The sequence below is a fragment of the Dendropsophus ebraccatus genome, chromosome 3, assembly GCF_027789765.1.
Source record: "Dendropsophus ebraccatus isolate aDenEbr1 chromosome 3, aDenEbr1.pat, whole genome shotgun sequence".
Taxonomy (NCBI): domain Eukaryota; kingdom Metazoa; phylum Chordata; class Amphibia; order Anura; family Hylidae; genus Dendropsophus; species Dendropsophus ebraccatus.
Genome location: NC_091456.1, coordinates 5,586,170 through 5,606,742, shown reverse-complemented (window position 1 = coordinate 5,606,742; position 20,573 = coordinate 5,586,170). Strand labels below are relative to the sequence as shown.

Genomic DNA, 20,573 nt, shown 5'->3' with positions numbered 1-20,573 from the left:
GGAATACTTTTTTTTGTTAACAACCCCCTTAAATGCCTTGTATTGCAGCATTGTACATTACATTGTATAGTGTTACTGGAAGGTCAAGTATCATTGGCATAAAGGATGAGATTCCCATTATAAAACCAGGTGACCAGTTCTTAAGGTACTGTCTGAGGACCATGTGGTGGAAGCAGTGCATCAGGTGGTGTAGGTAGTGGTGAGTGTAAGTGTAGTGAGTGTAAGAGCCTTTTACATGGGCCAACAGTCGTTCAAAAAATCGTTAAGCCGAATTTAAGCGATTTATCTTGCAGTTTGTATATCACCTGAGGGTAATTAACTTGTATATAACAAATTCTATTATCAGCTCTGCAGCTTACCAGGAGACAATGCTCTGTGCTATGCAGCAATTCAGTCAGTATGACATCACTGTGTGGTTACAGAGGTTTTGGTGCTGTGTGACAGGAGAGCTGACCGTACAATGCAAGCACCACCAGGATTCTCTGCTACTGAATGTGGAGGTGCAGCAGCTGTAAACATGCACAGAGACACCTAGTGGCCGTACGTATAACATTGATTTAAACATAGAAAACCTTTTGTGAACATAGAATATCTCCTGCAATACATGAAACAACTGCGCCGGAGGAGGAACCATCAGAAGAAAGAAAAAGTGCAAAACCCAAACCGATAAAGAATGTCAGAATCTCAGTATCTATGCTAGATTGCAGCTGTTTTTGGTGTGTTTACACAGGCAGATTTAGCTGACAGATTTTTGAAGTCAAAGCCAGGAACAAATCATAAACAGTGAACGGGTCATAAATAGAGATGAGCGAACCAGGTTCGGGTTCGAGTCGATCCAAACCCGAACGTTCGGTATTTGATTAGCGGAGGCTGCTGAACTTGGATAAAGCTCTAAGTACTTAAGTAACATGTTGGTCTTATGCACGTTATCTATGACTAAGGGCTGAGTGCCAGAAACGCGTCAGATCGTGCCTTGTACATATTATTGGATTTGTGACATGGATTTTAAAACGATAAAATAAAGCTACGTTTTTTACTCTTGGAAGTGCCGACCACTACTCTTTCCCAAAGCTCTAAGGTTGTCTGGAAAACATGGATGCAGCCAATGACTATATCCATGATTTCCCCATAGCCTTAGGGCTTTATCCAACTTCAGCGGCCACCGCTAATCAAATGCTGAAAGTTCGGGTTCAGATCGACTCCAGCATGCTCCAGGTTCGCTCATCTCTAGTCATAAAGGAAAGACTGAAATTTCTCCTCTTTTCAAATCCATTCCTGGCTTTGGCTTCCAAAATCTGTCAGATAAATCTGCCTGTGTAAACGCACCCTTAGTGTCAGCAATGATGGGTGAGAGATGAAGCGGCTGTCAGCCTCCCGTTTGCTTTGTATATTGCTGAGCGAGTCAGTCAGGAGCGGCTTCATAGTAAAAAGTGTCACTCTGCCTTCTATATCAAGTGAAGGCAAAAAGAAAGTAAATATATGTGATATTATAACTTACTGTACAGTATAGCAATCAGCATGTGGAGTATAATGTATAGTAACTGTATAACCCTGATAACACAGCAGCTGGATATGTGATATATAAGTTACTGTACAGTATAGCAATCAGCATGTGGAGTATAATGTATAGTAACTGTATAACCCTGATAACACAGCAGCAGCTGGATATGTGATATATAAGTTACTGTACAGTATAGCAATCAGCATGTGGAGTATAATGTATAGTAACTGTATAACCCTGATAACACAGCAGCTGGATATGTGATATATAAGTTACTGTACAGTATAGCAATCAGCATGTGGAGTATAATGTATAGTAACTGTATAACCCTGATAACACAGCAGCTGGATATGTGATATATCAGTTACTGTACAGTATAGCAATCAGCATGTGGAGTATAATGTATAGTAACTGTATAACCCTGATAACACAGCAGCAGCTGGATATGTGATATATAAGTTACTGTACAGTATAGCAATCAGCATGTGGTATATAATGTATAGTAACTGTATAACCCTGATAACACAGCAGCTGGATATGTGATATATAAGTTACTGTACAGTATAGCAGCATGTGGTGTATAATGTATAGTAACTGTATAACACTGATAACACAGCAGCTGGATATGTGATATATAAGTTACTATACAGTATAGCAGCATGTGGTGTATAATGTATAGTAACTGTATAACACTGATAACACAGCAGCTGGATATGTGATATATAAGTTACTGTACAGTATAGCAGCATGTGGAGTATAATGTATAGTAACTGTATAACCCTGATAACACAGCAGCAGCTGGATATGTGATATAAAAGTTACTGTACAGTATAGCAGCATGTGGTGTATAATGTATAGTAACTGTATAACCCTGATAACACAGCAGCTGGATATGTGATATATAAGTTACTGTACAGTATAGCAGCATGTGGAATATAATGTATAGTAACTGTATAACCCTGATAACACAGCAGCAGCTAGATATGTGATATATAAGTTACTGTACAGTATAGCAATCAGCATGTGGTATATAATGTATAGTAACTGTATAACCCTGATAACACAACAGCAGCTGGATGTGATATATAAGTTACTGTACAGTATAGCAGCATGTGGTATATAATGTATAGTAACTGTATAACCCTGATAACACAGCAGCTGGATATGTGATACATAAGTTACTGTACAGTATAGCAGCATGTGGTGTATAATGTATAGTAACTGTATAACCCTGATAACACAGCAGCTGGATATGTGATATATAAGTTACTGTACAGTATATCAGCATGTGGTATATAATGTATAGTAACTGTATAACCCTGATAACACAGCAGCTGGATATGTGATATATAAGTTACTGTACAGTATAGCAATCAGCATGTGGTATATAATGTATAGTAGGGCAGAAACCTGAAAAACAGCAGCAGGGGTGTGTGTTCAGAGTGGACCAATCAGTGAGAACCACAGAGCTGTGCAGGAGGACAAAAACAGAAACTTTATATACAGCAGTGTGTATAGCTTAGTGTGAGTACAGGTACATTATAGCAGCTGTGTGTATAGCTGAGTGTGAGTGCATTTACATTATAGCAGCAGTGCGTATAGCTGAGTGTGAGTGCAGGCACATTATAGCAGCAGTGTGAGTGGTTAAGTGTGAGTGCAGGTACATTATAGCAGCAGTGTGTATAGCTGAGTGTTAGTGCTGGCACATTATAGCAGCAGTGTGAGTGGCTGAGTGTAAGTGCAGGCACATTATAGCAGGAATGGCGAAGATAGAAAACACAAGGACTAACAGAGATTGCAGGGAGCATGAAGGAATGAGCAGGGCATGTGTCAGCACAGTATAGCAGCACTCTCCGGGGAGAGAGGGGTTACAGCTATGGAGAGATTACCTCCACAGTCCTGTCCCCTGATGTAAGCCCCAGCCTGAAGTGGATCTGCTATGATTAGGAAGGTAAGGGAGACTTCCTGGGTCAGAGTACAGGGCTGTAGACCCCGCTATGCAGACCATGCCCCTCCCCCTCCCACCCAGTACAGGGAGCTCTTGCACCAAAGCAATGCTCTTACACCAAGTCACAATTTTGAAAAACAGTGAGCTCTTCTTCCAAAATGCTCTTAATCCAAGTTACTCTTAAACCAAGGTACCACTGTATACATTAAGAGCAGGATACTAATCTACTATGGTAATCTGCGATCAATACATGTGCCACCTGATTACGGATCTTGGCCAGGTTGCAGAGGTCGGGCAGCTGTGATGTGTCCCCTCTGATGTAACCACATACAGAAGAAGAAGAGACCCTGGAATCCACAGCTCATTCCTATGTGAGTAACACTACTATTTTCCGTGCTACAACACTGCCACCATGTGGGCGTCTTAAGACAATGCTAAGGCACTCCGGCTCCACTGTGGCAGGAATATACAGAGCAAACTGTGAGCAGTAATGTCATATGAAGAACAAGAGGAGAGTCAGTTCTGAGAAAATAACAGGTAAGTGCAAACTGATGAGAGAACGGAGGAGCCATCCGATCAGGGGAGCAGGAATAAGTATACGGTGCAGCTGCAGGAAAGATTCTCCTGGACAGAACCTTCTGCTCGGAACTGGAGCAGGGAACTATTAGCGTGCAGTCACAGACCGGCTTCTCATAATAGCATTTATAGGGGTAATCAGATGAAAAAAAATTCTTTCAAATTAACTGGTGTCAGAATGTTATATAGATTTGTAATTTACTTCTATTAAAAAATCCTAGTTCTTCCAATAATTATCAGCTGCTGTATGTCCTGCAGGAAGTGGTGTATTCTCTCCAGTCTGACACAGTGCTCTCTGCTGCCACCTCTGTCCATGTCAGGAACTGTCCAGAGCACTAGCAAATCCCCATAGAAAACCTCTCCTGCTCTGGACAGTTCCTGACATGGACAAAGGTGGCAGCAGAGAGCACTGTGTCAGAATGGAGAGAATACACCACTTCCTGCAGGACATACAGCAGCTGATAAGTACTGGAAGGCATTCTTTTTTAATAGAAGAAAATTACAGATCTCTGGCACTTTCTGGCACCAGTTGATTTGAACGGAAAAAAAACCCTCTCTTTGCTGCCACCTGTCCATGTCAGGAACTGTCCAGAGCAGGAGAGGTTTTTGCTGCTGCTCTGGACAGTTACTGACATGGACAGAGGTGGCAGCAGAGAGCACTTTGTCAGACAGGAGAGAATACACCACTTCCTGTAGGACATACAGCAGCTGATAAGTACTGAAAGACTGGAGATTTTTAAATACAAGCAAATTACAAATCTGTGTAACTTTCAGACACCAGTTGATTTAAAAGAAAAATATTTTTGTCGGAGTATCCCTTTAATATGCATTAGGAAAAGGCCCTGCCCACATCTTTGATGGAGCCTCCCTCATAGATTCTGACGAAAATCTCAAAAAGAAAACTACAGCAGTGCTCTAGTATGCGTGGTGTCTATTCACTTAGGACTCTTGTGATAGGTGGGGTCCCCATCAATCAGACAGGAGGGTAGGAGACAAGTTCTAATCCTGGGATAATCCTGTTACTGTAGATGGAAAATAGTCAGATCATGGGACTAGCATAAAACAGTCAATTTGGAATAAAAAATAAAAATGTGTGTGTGTGTGTGTGTGTGTGTGTGTGTGTGTGTGTAGGTATACTTACAAGGGGGGGATCTGCACAACCCACAACAGGGTGCTTCCTAATGGTGCGTTTACACAGGCAGATTTATCTGACAGATTTTTGAAGCCAAAGCCAGGAACAGACCTTAAACTGGGAATGGGTCATAAAGGAATATCTGTCAGATAAATCTGCCTGTGTAAACGCACCATAAGACATAGCAATAATAATGAGCACACTCCACATAAAAAGGTCTATGTCACCAGGGAAGGAGCACAACCACAGTAATACACAATGTATTATTATAATATCAGAAAAAGAAAAGACATCAGAAACAACAGGCAGAGGAAGCCAAATCCCAGTACAAATGTACGAACAATTAAATACTGTACATCCTAACCATGGGCTGCCCATACAATACAAGGGATCTCCGGCCTGCAACACAATAACCATTAGAGAGAAGCTCACAGACTCTTCAGCTCCAGCCAATAAAGTGCTGTGTACACCAAAAAGACAGCGTCCAAAGTGATGTACAGTGCTATGCAGCTGAGGATTGCACTAAATACTAAGGTCAAAGTGAACCAGTGCAAACCAAGCTAAAAAGAGCTAAAAAAAAGTAATAAACCATATCACTACGTCAAGAGGGAGAGGAGCAACAGATCGTGGTGACCCATAATGCCCAATATGTGAGTGTATATGTGTGTTCATGTGTATGTGTGTGTACATGTGTGTGTATGTATGTATGTATGTGTGTGTGTATACTGTATATGTGTGTATATGTGTGTGTTCATTTGCATGTATGTATGTGTGTATGTATGTGTGTATGTATGTGTCTATGTGTGTGTGTGTGTGTATATGTGTGTATGTATGTGTCTGTGTGTGTGTGTGTGTGTACATGTGTATGTATGTGTGTGTATACTGTATATATGTGTGTTCATTTGCATGTATGTGTGTATGTATGTGTCTATTTGTGTGTGTGTGTTTATGTGTGTATGTATGTGACTATATGTGTGTGTGTGTTTATGTATGTATATGTGTGTATGTATGTGTGTATATGTATGTGTGTATGTGTCTACGTGTGTGTGTATGTATGTGTATATTTGTATGTATATGTACATGTGTATTTGTTTGTGTGTTTATGTATGTATGTATGTATGTGTATGTATGTATGTATGTATGTGTGTGTATATGTATGTGTGTGTGTGTGTGTGTATATGTATGTGTTTATGTGTGTGGACATGTGTATGTGAGTATGTATGTGTCTATAGGTGTGTGTGTGTGTGTATGTGTCTATAGGTGTGTGTGTGTGTGTGTGTATGTATGTATGTGTCTATAGGTGTGTGTGTGTGTGTGTGTGTGTGTGTCAATATCCGTGAAGTTCCTGTAAGCATAAGTATGTCATTGTTCACATTGATGCTTCGTTTTTAGTGCTTTTCATCCGGTCAGGATAAGGGATGTCACAACACACCCCATTATAACTCAGTGGGAAGTATACATCTAGCAGAATATCACAGCTCATATTATATACAGACGCCAGAACACAGGTGTGAACAAGGTTTTATCCAACAGCAATATAGTCATCCAATTCACCACTAGAAGAAAGTAGGATGTAATAAGAGTGCAATGTCGCCACCTAGTGGAAGATACATCTAACTCCCCTGAAGTTTCCAGTTGGTACTGCTGGAGCCCAGATGCTTGATGTCTGCATTGTGCTTGTTTCATAATCATTAGGATAAAAAATTTTACACTCCATAAACTTTTATGGCCTATTATCTAACACAAACAGCATTGTCATATTTCCCCAAAAAATCATTTTCCAGCCTGAACATGTTCTGTTATTACAACGCTCCTCCGCTCTTACGTCTTCTGGTCCCAATAATGAGATTGTTTTGTAACTCAGATATGAAGCTACTTGTCCATGAAATATAAGCTGTGAATATAAAACGTCCTCAGCCTATCTGCTGTCAGCCCCTTGTCTGTCCCCTCCCTCATTGGGCCTCTATATGGGGAAGTATCCAGAGTGACACCTCATCTCTAATCAATTACAAACCCGCAATATTAATATTCCTGCAGCTAAACAAGGAACTCGATCACAGAGGAGTCTGGGAGAGAAATAAAAGTTTTGTTCAAAAGTTTTTGTCATTACTAATAACTGTTCTGTGCTATAATGTGGAGCCATAACTATAGCAATCAGACAATGGGGGGGGGGGGGCTGGAAGACAATGGGGCAGCTAGAACAATGAGATGCCTCCTCCTTAGCTGCGGAGAACTGCGGGGACAAGTCTGAGGTAAATAATATCTACAATGTGATGTACACGTCGGCCTTATCATGCTTCTTAGAACTTTTGCACCTGAATAGTCAGTTAAAAAAATTGACTGCAATACGAAGCATGGCTACGAGGAGATGTAAGATGCACCACATTTAATAATGGACCCGTTCTATTTATCAGTATATTTCTGTAGGTGAAATCTCCAGATGTGATGTCAGTAGAGCTCTATACAGCGGGATCACAATCTCCTCTTCCTACTGGTTATACCTTTAGCTAAACAGCCCAGCATACCAATATATATACAGCCCAGCATACCATTATATATACAGCCCAAACAGAGAATGTTGGTGCTGCTGGAGCGGAGGTGGTGAGTACAGTGCAGCTTATTCTGGTCCAGCAGGCAGCAGTGGCTTCTTATGGTAATTCAGTCAGAGAACCTTTAATATTTATGAAAACCATGCAGCACTTTTCCAGACACGTACAGATTGTAAAAACGTATAAACTGGGTTTAATTTGAGAGAGAGAGAGAGAGAGAGAGAGAGAGAGAGAGACCATATCCCAGATTAAAGACCATATCCCGGATCTCAATAAATGAAATATTCCAGTTGTAAATCTTTATTGATAACAATGGTGGAACAAAAAAAAAACAACTAAAAATGCTGAATGGCAATTTGAATGAATCTCATGGGGGTCTGGATGATACAATCACCCTCCAGGCAGATCCACCTTTGCTGTAATGTCCATATATATATATGTATTGTGTGTGGCCTCCACGTGCCTGTATGACCTCCCTACAAGGCCCGGGCATGCTCCTGATGAGGTGTCTGTATGACCTCCCTAAAAGGCCCGGGCATGCTCCTGATGAGGTGGCTGTATGACCTCCCTACAAGGCCCGGGCATGCTCCTGATGAGGTGTCTGTATGACCTCCCTACAAGGCCTGGTCATGCTCCTGATGAGGTGGCTGTATGACCTCCTTACAAGGCCCGGGCATGCTCCTGATGAGGTGTCTGTATGACCTCCCTACAAGGCCCGGGCATGCTCCTGATGAGGTGGCTGTATGACCTCCCTACAAGGCCCGGGCATGCTCCTGATGAGGTGTCTGTATGACCTCCCTACAAGGCCTGGTCATGCTCCTGATGAGGTGGCTGTATGACCTCCTTACAAGGCCCGGGCATGCTCCTGATGAGGTGTCTGTATGACCTCCCTACAAGGCCCGGGCATGCTCCTGATGAGGTGTCTGTATGACCTCCCTACAAGGCCCGGGCATGCTCCTGATGAGGTGTCTGTATGACCTCCCTACAAGGCCCGGGCATGCTCCTGATGAGGTGTCTTTATGACCTCCCTACAAGGCCCGGGCATGCTCCTAATGAGGTGTCTGTATGACCTCCCTACAAGGCCCAGGCATGCTCCTGATGAGGTGTCTGTATGACCCTCCTACAAGGCCCGGGCATGCTCCTGATGAGGTGTCTGTATGACCTCCCTACAAGGCCCGGGCATGCTTCTGATGAGGTGTCTGTATGACCTCCCTACAAGGCCCGGGTATGCTCCTGATGAGGTGTCTGTATGACCTCCCTTCAAGGCCCGGGCATGCTTCTGATGAGGTGTCTGTATGACCTCCCTGGCCGATGGTCTCCTGAAAGATCTCCTCCCAGACCAGGAATAAAGCAGCCGCCAACTCCTGGACAGTCTGTGCTGCAACGTGACGTTGGTGGATGGAGCAGACATGATGTCCCAGATGTGCTCAATAGGATTCAGGGGAACAGACGGCCAGTCCATAGCTTCACTGCTTCCATCTTGTAGGAACAGCTGGCACACTCCAGCCACATGAGGTCTAGCATTGTCCTGCATTAAGAGGAACCCCAACCGAACCAGCATATGGTCTCACATGGGCTCTGAGGGTCTCATCTGGGTTCCTAATGACAGTCAGGCTACCTGTGGGGAGCACATAGAGGGCTGTCCCGCCCTCCAAAGAAATGTCTACCCCGCACTTGTACTGACTAATTACTGCCAAACTGGAGGATGTTGCAGTTCGTTATACGGCGTCTCCAGCCACGTTTGTCATATCTATCTATCTATCTATCTCCTATCTATCTCCTATCTATCTATCTATCTCCTATCTATCTATCTATCTCCTATCTCTCTATCTATCTATCTATCTACCTCCTATCTATCTATCTATCTATCTATCTATCTATCTATCTATCTCCTATCTCTCTATCTCCTATCTATCTATCTCCTATCTCCTATCTATCTCCTATCTATCTATCTATCTATCTATCTATCTATCTATCTATCTATCTATCTATCTCCTTTGTGTTAGAAAACACCACCAAGTCCCAACATGCCCCTGGTTAGTACAGGACAGGACAGGACTTTAACAGTTCTGGAGCTCAAAGCATCATTATGAATGATGATGCCGGGAGTTCCGCGGTCCGGTCCGTAGCTTACAGTCTGTGAATGGATCGTATCTACGGAACGTGGGAATGGGGCCTGAGGCTGAACAGACGACCAGTTTTTGTACTCTACAATTGTGTGAAGAGTGTGAAGAAAAACCTTATGTGTGACCACATGGACACATAACAATCAGGTGCCCAGCTGGGCAGGGGAGCAGGGGGCACCAGGGGCTGGATGGCTGGGGGTCTGCACCAGCAGGTAAGGATAGGCAGAAGCAAGATATTCATACAGATAAAGAAAACCAACAAGTACAAGAAGATAGATGAAAGACGGAGACGGCTGTCATACAGACGGGATGAGGATTGCCGCCACATTTCTGTAGCCAGGCTCTGGCATGACTCCTGCATCTTACAGGAATGACTAAAGCAGCGACTGCAAGCGGAGTGGGAGTGTATTTATATGGATACGTACTGGAGATATCCGGCTGCCATATTGCTTCTGTTTACAGCCTCATTTAGCAAAACATGTGCCGTATGAGTTGTTAGAATACGATCTCAATATTGATGTATATTCATGCTGTGCGACACTCTCTACCATCAAGATTTTCATGGTCCTTTTTTCTTTAGGGTAGCTTCACACGTACCGACTCGCAGCGTTAATAACACTGCGAGTCTGTCAGGTCCTGGCAGATCACTTTCACTACATACACTCAGCGGTCTGAACGATTCTGCCGGCCGCTTAACCCCTTCAGCTTCCGTTCCCACTCCGCTGCACGGGGTCCCAGCGTACTGCTCTCCCGCCCGGCCAATCAGTGGCTGCAGCAGGGCAACACACTGATTGGCCGGGCGGGAGAGCAGTACGCCGGGACCCCGTGCAGCGAGGAGAGGTAATGTATACAGAGCGGGAGCCGGGCGGCAGCTGAAGGGGTTAAGCGGCCGGCAGAATTACATACACCCAGTGGTCGTTCAGACCGCTGCGTGTATGTAGTGAAAGTGATCTGCCAGGACCTGACAGACTCGCAGTGTTATTAACGCTGCGAGTCGGTACGTGTGAAGCTACCCTTAAAGTGAATGTGCCATCTTACTGCCAGTACTAAGTGTAGCCACACCAGATCCGCCCTGCTGCGCTGAATCTGCTGATTCTGTCCTTTTTTTAATTGGTCATCCCGTTCTTTTTATTTTTGCCAGTATAGCGATATGCAAATCAGTTCCATGGTGCACTGGAGGTAAGCTCGGGAAAACCAGATTAAAGATATCTCACGTCCATGTCACTGGTTTTATGTGAAGACTTTATCACCTAAGTGTTGCAAATCCTCTATATTCTACACTCATCATTTTGGACATAGATTCACATTTGGGCTATGTTCACACTACATAAATTCCCGTGGAAATTACGGCCGTTGATTTCCACGGAACTTACGTAGTGCTGCAGGCTGAAGGGATCCCGGCCGGAGTGTATACACATATTACATACATACATATATATATATATATATATATATATATATATATATATATATATATATACACGGTATACACTCCAGCCGGGATCCCTAGCGGTGCCGTAGAAAACTGTCATGTCAGTTTTCTGCGGCTGCTATTCAGTGAATAGCGGCCGCAGAAAAGCATGTTGGTGCACACTGTGGAGCAAGAGGCTCCGGCCACACGCTCCATAGTGTGCAGTGGGGAGTTCTCATGCGGGCGCGCATGGATGCGCCCGCATCAGAACTTAGCGGCGCTAAAGATCATCCGGCCGGTACTGCAGTACCGGCCGGGATGATCTTTTCTGAGACTGGCCGGGTCACGGAACTGCTGGTCTCATACGTAGTCTGAACATAGCCTTAAACGTTAAAAATTTTATTTAGGTGGAAAAAGTCAGGTTTGTGACCCCAGCAGTGGACGTGTGGCTGCATATTCCAGCCGAGCTCCGGCTACTTGGCACCGCTTGTTGCCACCCAGTCACCGTGGCGCAATAGAATTTCACAATACTTATCGGGTATCAGATTTTTTTTAACACTGTGACGTTTCATGATGCGTTGTAGAAAGTGATCCCTGCCTGTATGGTTCTCCTAGTGGTTCTGGCATCATGAAACAATCAACAGCAATCGTAGAGACATCTAAAAAGTTTTGGTCATTTGCGGCTTGTTCCAAACAGCAACGGGGGCGCCTGAAAGGCATCTAGAAACAAGGGAGCTTTCTCGCACATTCCCCAAACCATTGGTACTGCTCAATTGCAGACAGTAAATCCTTCCCGGTTGTGCGACTCAAAATCCGCCTGGTGCTGTTGTTGGGATGAAAAACATTCTTTTATTCCTGAGCAGCGGTGTCAATGAGGCATGGCCTAGGGAGTCTGTGCTCTAGGCCTGCAACACCTCTCCTTCTTCTTCCTCCTGCCCCCCTCGTCTTTAGTTCCGCCCCCGGCTGTATTTATTCTATTCAGCCTTGGTTATACTGTGCATGAGCCAAAGCCATCAGAAGTGGCAGAGGCGCAGTGATCAGGCCAAGCTTCTTGTTCCAGGCTACCATGTCTAGTGCGCCTGCGCCATCTTCACCAGCGTTCGGGATGTGTCATTTGTAAGAGGTATCGGCTCCACTTTGCAGTCACTCTCATAGTGCTTCTGCCACACAAATTACAGATCTTGAATGTTGGTGAAGACAGAGCAGGTGCACTAAACATGGTAGCCTAGAACAAGAAGCTTGGCCGTGCCAGTGGGGCTGAATTGGGTGGGAGAAAGAAAGAGCAGAAGCATTGCAGGCCTAGGCCACACCTTACTGACGCCGCTGCTCATGAATAAAAGAACATTTCTCACCCCAAACATGGCACCAGGTGTATTTTGAGTCACATGACCAGGAAGGATTTACCGTCAGCAATTGAATGGTACCAATGGTTTTAGGAGGGGGGGGGGGGGGATGAGTACAGATTTGCTTTAGGGTAAATTCACACAGGCGGATCCGCAGCGGATTTAACGCTGCAAATTTGCAGCTAAATTGGCAGCGGATCGATCCCCTGTGAATTCCAATGCAATTACATACTCGCAGTGGGATGGTCACTCGCTGCCAGTATGTAAGTGCCGGCCGCATCAACCCCCGCCGCTTGGGATGATACATTACCAGCACCACGATCCGGCGGCATCTGAGGCTCCTGGAGATCCCGCACAACCAATCAGTGCACGGCCCCGCCACAGTCACTAATTGGCTGCGTGGGACCTTCAAGTAACATCAAGTAATTGCTGCACTTTTTTTTACCTTAATGGATCCTCAGTGCGAGGATGCCGGTGGTGTGGTCCTTCCTTTGAATTGCCCCCATTAAAAGAGAAGTATTATATTGCCCCCCCCCTAATTACCAATATACACTTATTACGGGAAATGCTTTTTTCCCTGCACTTACTACTACATCAAGGCTTTATTTCCTGGATAACATGGTGATGTCACTTCCTGTATAACAAGGTGATGTCACTTCCTGGATAACATGGTGATGTCACTTCCTGGATAACATGGTGATGTCACTTCCTGGATAACATGGTGATGTCATGCGATGTCATGACCAGACTCCCAGAGCTGTGCAGGCTGTGGCTGCTGGAGAGGATGATGGCAGGGGGATGCTCAGTGTCCCTCCAGTGCCCTGTGTCCCTCAGTGTCCCCCTGCCATCATCCTCTCCAGCAGCCACAGCCCGCACAGCTCTGGGAGTCGGGTCATGACATCACCATGTTATCCAGGAAGTGACATCACCATGTTATCCAGGAAGTAACATCCCCATGTTATCCAGGAAGTGACATCCCCATGTTATCCAGGAAGTGACATCACCATGTTTATCCAGGAAGTGACATCCCCACGTTATCCAGGAAGTGACATCATCATGTTATCCAGGAAGTGACATCACCATGTTATCCAGGAAGTGACATCACCATGTTATCCAGGAAGTGACATCACCATGTTATCCAGGAAGTGACATCACCATGTTATCCAGGAAGTGACATCACCATGTTATCCAGGAAGTGACATCACCATGTTATCCAGGAAGTGAAGACTTGATGCAGTAGTAAGTGGAGGGAAAAAGCACTTTATGTGCATTTCCTGTAATAAGTGTATATTGGTGATTTGTATAACTTTTGGGGGGCAATACAATACTTTAATAAAAAATTTCGTCAGACTTCTCCTGTAAGGTATAAAAAAATGTAGCAATGTACCTCATGGTACAATTGCTTTAAGGATTTCCAACAAACTTCAACTACATTTTAACAGAGTGCTGGATCATTTGCATTTTGTTTGGAACAAGTGAGCACACCGAGCCAAGATCCCTGCACCTGAGTTATCAGACGGGTAAGCCAGACATTACTTTGTTTTATACAGAAGCATTCGCTGAGCATGTTCCCCCCTGAGCTCTGAACCACATGACCAAAACAGAATCCAAATGTAAGTCTATGGGGCCATCTCAGTCAGGCACAAAGAAAGTAAAAAGCGATTGATCGAAATCTTAACCCCTAACTGATCAAAACTTTTCACATCCTCTACGACACAGTAAAGGGGTAATTCACATGGGGATTACCTACTTGCTACTGCACTGGACAGTTCCTGACATGGACAGAGGTGGCAGCAGAGAGCACTGAGTCAGACTGGAGAGAATACACCCCTTTCTGCAGGACATACAGCAGCTGTTAAGGACTGGAAATTTTTTAATAGAAGTTCCAAATCTCTGGCACTAATGGTGCGTTTACACAGAAAGAATATTTGACAGATTATCTGCCAAAGATTTGAAGCCAAAGCCAGGAGTGGCTTTGAAAAGAGGAGAAATCTCAGGCTTTCCTTTATGACCTGATCTCTGTTTATAGTTTGAAAGGAAACAATGTGTGGTAAACAAACCCTTGTGTTTCCTGCAGTGGAGCTCCATGCAGTATGTGTATGTGTGATTTAGAACCCCCCTATGGATTACCGTACGGCGCGATGCAGGAGTTACCATGTGGCGGTACATTTGGCCTCTAGCCGGTCCAGCGATCGCTTCTTATTACCAGTGAATATAGTTTGTAATTCTCCAGCGTCCCATTCACAGGTAACTAATTCTACAGCAACAGATCAACAATCACCACAAAGCGTTTCATCGTGCTAGAGGGGAGGATGCAACAGTCAGAGGCCGCATTGGCAATGTGTACACAGCTGCCATACTGCAGCTTTTATTGCACCCATACACAAAGGAAAAGTTGACGGCCATCTGGACCTGAGTGTGGACGTGCACGGTCAGCTTCAGCCTCCATCACTTGGAGAATAGTAATGATGCGGGTAGCCTCTTCCATAATGCATTTCTAATATCAGTTTATAGTATAGGTTGGGTAATGTTCCCAGTGATGCACGTCCATACCGCAGACGGTGCATGCCGCCTCCGGCTGCGTACATCGGATTTTCCATTTAGTCAAACAAATGGTGCCGAAGCTCAGGGGCTGCAGATGTTTATGGATATTGGGGACCTATGCAAATTTTACATGGACCAGATGGTCATCAAAGAGCGTGTATGTTCTACTTGTAGATACATGTTACACTGTGTATACATAATGTGTTTCCCCCAAAATATATTAAAGTTTTGCTTCCAAAGATGCACTAGAAGAAGAATTTACATGTCACATGCACAGCAGGGACAGAGCATACAGAATAAGGTCTTCTGGCCACCAGACCAGACCATCCCAGACCTCAACAATACCGCCATATTGTGACTGGATAACACCACCTCACCAGACCTGACCAATACCTCCATACTGTGACTGGGTAACACCGCCATGCCAGACCTAACCAATACCTCCATACTGTGACTGGAAAACACCGCCACACCAGACCTGACCAATACTACCATACTGTGACTGGGTAACACCGCCATACCAGACCTGACCAATACTGCCATACTGTGACTGGATATCACCGCTATACCAGACCTGACCAATACCACCATACCGTGACTGGATAACACTGCCACACCAGACCTGACCAATACTACCATACTGTGACTGGATAACACCGCCATACCAGACCTGACCAATACCTCCATACTGTGACTGGGTAACACCGCCACACCAGACCTGACCAATACCGCTATACTGTGACTGGATAACACCACTATACCAGACCTGACCAATACCACCATACTGTGACTGGATAACGCCGCTATACCAGACCTGACCAATACCACCATACCGTGACTGGATAACACTGCCACACCAGACCTGACCAATACTACCATACTGTGACTGGGTAACACTGCCATACCAGACCTGACCAACACCGCCATACCAGACCTGAATGGGAGGTAGAAGACTAAAAAAAGTTTTTTTCTTCCCCTGATCCTGCCTAGTGGTGAATATAGCCCTGCCCGGCCCCATATTGACGATCCGGCCCGCTCCATTATCAGGTAGAAAAGGGCAGACCGGCCGGGGGCAGATCAGTGCTATGGGGGGAGGGGAGTGCTAAGTAACAGCAACACCTGTGTATATTGTACCAGCAAGATTTGGTGCCTCATCTGTGGGCTGTAACCACCAAGCTTTCTGTGTCACTGTATGCAGTAGCGGTCTTTGGCACCAAGCATCCCAAGCGATCGCTTGGGGCCCCCAACATCCAGGGGGGCCCCCACGCCATGCTCTTGTGCTCAAGACCACTGGACAGGGCCGCTGCCCCGCTCGCTGCTGCGATCTGAACTGTAACTATGAGCACTCGTAATGAGCGCTCATAGTTACATGAAGCAGCAGCACTGACAGGGCGGGAGCCATTGGCTCCCTTCCTGTCAGTCACTCTTGTGGCCACAGAAAGGGTTTGCCCTGCGATAACAAGTGGCCGCTCTGTCTTTGTGGTGCCGGCGCTCCAGTGACATCACTGGAGCATCAGTGCTAGAACAAGGGGAGTGCGGCCTCTTGTGACCACAGGGAAAACCCTTCCTGCGGCCACAAGAGTGAAGAGAAGAGGAGACGCCCGGACCCAGGTGAGTATAAGTGTTTGTTTTATTGTGTTATATACTATATGGGAGGGGGAGCACACAGGGGTCTGTTTAACTGGGGGAGAGCACAGCGGGGGAATATATAAATGGGGGGAGCACACAGGGGGGTCTATATAAATGGGGGGAGCACACAGGGGGCTATATAACAGGGGGAGCACACAGGGGGGCTAAATATAACTGGGAGAGCATAAAGGGGGGCTTTAGACTACTGGGGGAGCACACAGGGGTCTATATACTACTGGGGGAGCACACAGGGGTCTATATACTACTGGTGGGGTACACCGGGGTCTATTTACTACTGGGGGAATATACAGGGGGTCTATATACTACTGGTGAGGCACAAAGGGGGTCTATATACTGCTGGGGGCAGCACACAGGGGGTCTATACATAACTGGGGGAGCACACGGGTCTGTATACTACTGGGGGCAGCACACAAGGGGTCTATATACTGCTGGAGGAGCACACAGGAGTCTATATACTACTGGGGGAACCACACAGGGGTCTATATCCAAGTGGGGGAGCACACAGGAGGTCTTTATTCATGTGGGGGAGCACACAGGGGGGCTAAATACCACTGAGGGAGCACACAGGGGGGGCTATATACTAGTGGAGGAGCACACAGGGGGTACATACAACTGGGGGAAGCACACAGTGGGTATATACGACTGGGGGCAGCACAAAGGGGGTCTAAATACAACTGGGGCAGCCCACAGGAGGTCCATTTACTTCTGGGGGAGCCCATGGGGGGGCTATATATAACTGGGGGAACACACAGGGGTCTATATACTACTGGGGGAAGCACACAAGGGGTATATAATACTGGGGGCAGGACACAAGGGGTATATACTATTGGGGGCAGCACACAAGGGGTATATACTACTGGCGGTAGCGCACAAGGGGTATATACTACTGGAGGCAGTACACAGCGGTCTATTGTTGTGTCGAGGGGGGGGGGGCGCCCAGACATAACTTCGCTTGGGGCCCCAGAAATGCCAAGACCGCCCCTGACTGTATGTGAGGAAGAGAAAAAGGGATTTTGACATGAACTCGGTCTGTGATTCTTTACTTTTAACCCCTTCTAGACATGTCCTATAGGAAGTGGTGTATTAACCTGTTTTAAAATTAAAAAGATAAATGTTCCCCATCAACTTTAAGGAACGCCAATGTTTGCCAGCCTGGTGGATGCCAAAAGGATGTAAATAGAGCTTGATCACACACACAGACATCTATCACTCGGGCCATGATTCGGCCATTACCTCTGTGACTTCTTTGCGGATGTCGACAATCCTGAACCAGTGAGTAAGTTGGGGGAATCCTTCGAGCTCCGCATTACGCTCCTGTAGCGCCACTTTTCTCTTGCAGGACAGCTGCCGGCTGAAGTACTTCACTAGCTTGCTCTGAAAAGATAGAATACGATTATAATTTTAAAAAAATATATATATATCAAAAATAGGAAAATAAACCTTACCAGCCAAACAGGTCTTCTAGTATTTCAGTATAATCTACACTACATGTACATGGCCATTGTGTATAGATGATACAGAATGATGAAAAGGAACAAACCAACGGTGCCAATCTCACCGACAAGAGCGCTAAAACATAAAAAAACACTTTGACTGGACCCAGTGAGAGGTCTTGTGGAGGCCATGCCCCAATAGGCCTAGGATTAAGTTGGTATAACCCTATAAAGTGGGCAGGTGTGAACAGCAGCTCAGTAAGGTGGCTTCTCCATAATCATCTACAGACATTAAAACAATCAGAAAATTAAATTAAAGAGTGTTACAATTGTATTATTAACGTGTGTTACAATCTAATTTTAATAATTAAAAATAAAGGTGATAGGTCACTTTAATTTACATATGGTGTAGTTACGAAAAACAAAAGTAACCTACTCTTTAACATCCTAAAAAAAAAACTTCTGGTACATTGGATGCAAGTCAGTACTATAATTAGGCTGGGTTCACACTATGTATATTTGAGGCTGTATGTTTGAGGCTGTATAGCAACCAAAACAAGGAGTGGATTGAAAACACAGAAAGGCTCTGTTCACACAATGTTGTAATTGAGTGGATGGCCTTCATTTAATCAACGGCTGTTATATTGAAATAATGGAAGTTATTTACCGTTATATGACGGCCATCCACTCAATTACAACATTGTGTGGACAGAGCCTTTCTGTGTTTTCAATCCACTCCTGGTTTTGGTTGCTATGAGGACCTGACATGAGGACCAAATACTGCCTCAAATATACTGTGTGTGAACAGTGTAACAGATGTGCTACCTCTATTTGTCCACAGGATGGCAGTGCTGCACTATACATTAAAAAAATAATAAGGCAATAAAGCAGAACACACTACTAAAACTCTTATTATAAATTATGGTTATGGAATGAATAATAGTACATATATATCCAGAAACATAAAGATAAATAAATAGATAAATAGGAGATAGATAGATAGATAGATAGATAGATAGGAGATAGATAGATAGATAGATAGATAGGAGATAGATAGATAGATAGATAGATAGATAGATAGATAGATAGATAGATAGATATGAGATAGATAGATAGATAGATAGAAGATAGATAGGAGATAGATAGATAGATAGATAGATAGATAGATAGATAGATAGATAGATAGATAGGAGATAGATAGGAGATAGATAGATAGATAGATAGATAGATAGATAGATAGATAGGAGATAGATAGATAGATAGATAGATAGATATGAGATAGATAGATAGATAGATAGATAGATAGATAGATAGATAATAGATAGATAGATAGGAGATAGATAGGAGATAGATAGATAGATAGATAGATAGATAGATATGAGATAGATAGATAGATAGATAGATAGGAGATAGATAGATAGATAGATAGATATAAGATAGATAGATAGATAGATAGATAGATAGATAGATAGATAGATAGATATAAGATAGATAGATAGATAGATAGATAGATAGATAGATAGATAGATAGGAGATATATAGATAGATAGATAGATAGATAGATAGATAGATAGATGATAGATAAATAGATAGATAGATAGATAGATAGATAGATAGATAGATAGATAGGAGATAGATAGATAGATAGATAGATAGATAGATAGATATGAGATAGATAGATAGATAGATAGATAGATAGATAGATAGATAGGAGATAGATAGATAGATAGATAGATAGATAGATAGATAGATAGATAGGAGATAGATAGATAGATAGATAGATAGATATGAGATAGATAGATAGGAGATAGATAGATAGATATGAGATAGATAGATAGATAGATGATAGATAGATAGATAGATAGATAGATAGATAGGAGATAGATAGATAGATAGATAGATAGATAGATAGATAGATAGATAGATAGATAGAAGATAGATAGATAGATAGATAGATAGGAGATAGATAGATAGATAGATAGATAGATAGATAGACAGACAGACAGATCTATATGACATAGGAACGGCCCCAGGCAGCGGTGAAAAAGCGGCTATAACTGCAGGAGCAGGACGGCTGGGCAGACTGGGACACAGCGTGAGAAATATTATTTTACTGAAAGAGTAGTAGATGCTTGGAGGAAACTTCCAGCAGATGTGGTTGGTAAATCTACAATGACAGAATGTAACCTGCCTGGTATATACATATATGTATCCTAAGATAATAAGAAGGGGAATAGTAAAAGGGCAGACTAGATGGACCGGGGGGCTTTATCTGCCAACAATCTTCTATGTTTCTCTGTCCATATTCCCATTGACCCTGCTGTCATCTTTCCCACCGCTCCTGCCGCTATCACTGCCCG

The 20,573-nt window shown here is 44.1% G+C and overlaps 1 protein-coding gene across 3 annotated transcripts in view; it reads right to left on the bottom strand.

Annotated features, from left to right (window-relative positions):
• Positions 1-20,573, bottom strand: part of KSR2 (kinase suppressor of ras 2) — a 304,420-nt gene that overhangs the window by 240,270 nt on the left and 43,577 nt on the right. For all 3 annotated transcript variants that reach the window (XR_011362254.1, XM_069963967.1, XM_069963968.1), the window contains exon 2: positions 18,014-18,154. Coding sequence is in view for 2 of the 3 variants with exons in the window: in XM_069963967.1 (XP_069820068.1) it covers positions 18,014-18,154 (141 nt within the window). In the remaining variant the exon portion in view is untranslated. The remainder of the gene's footprint in view (positions 1-18,013; positions 18,155-20,573) is intronic.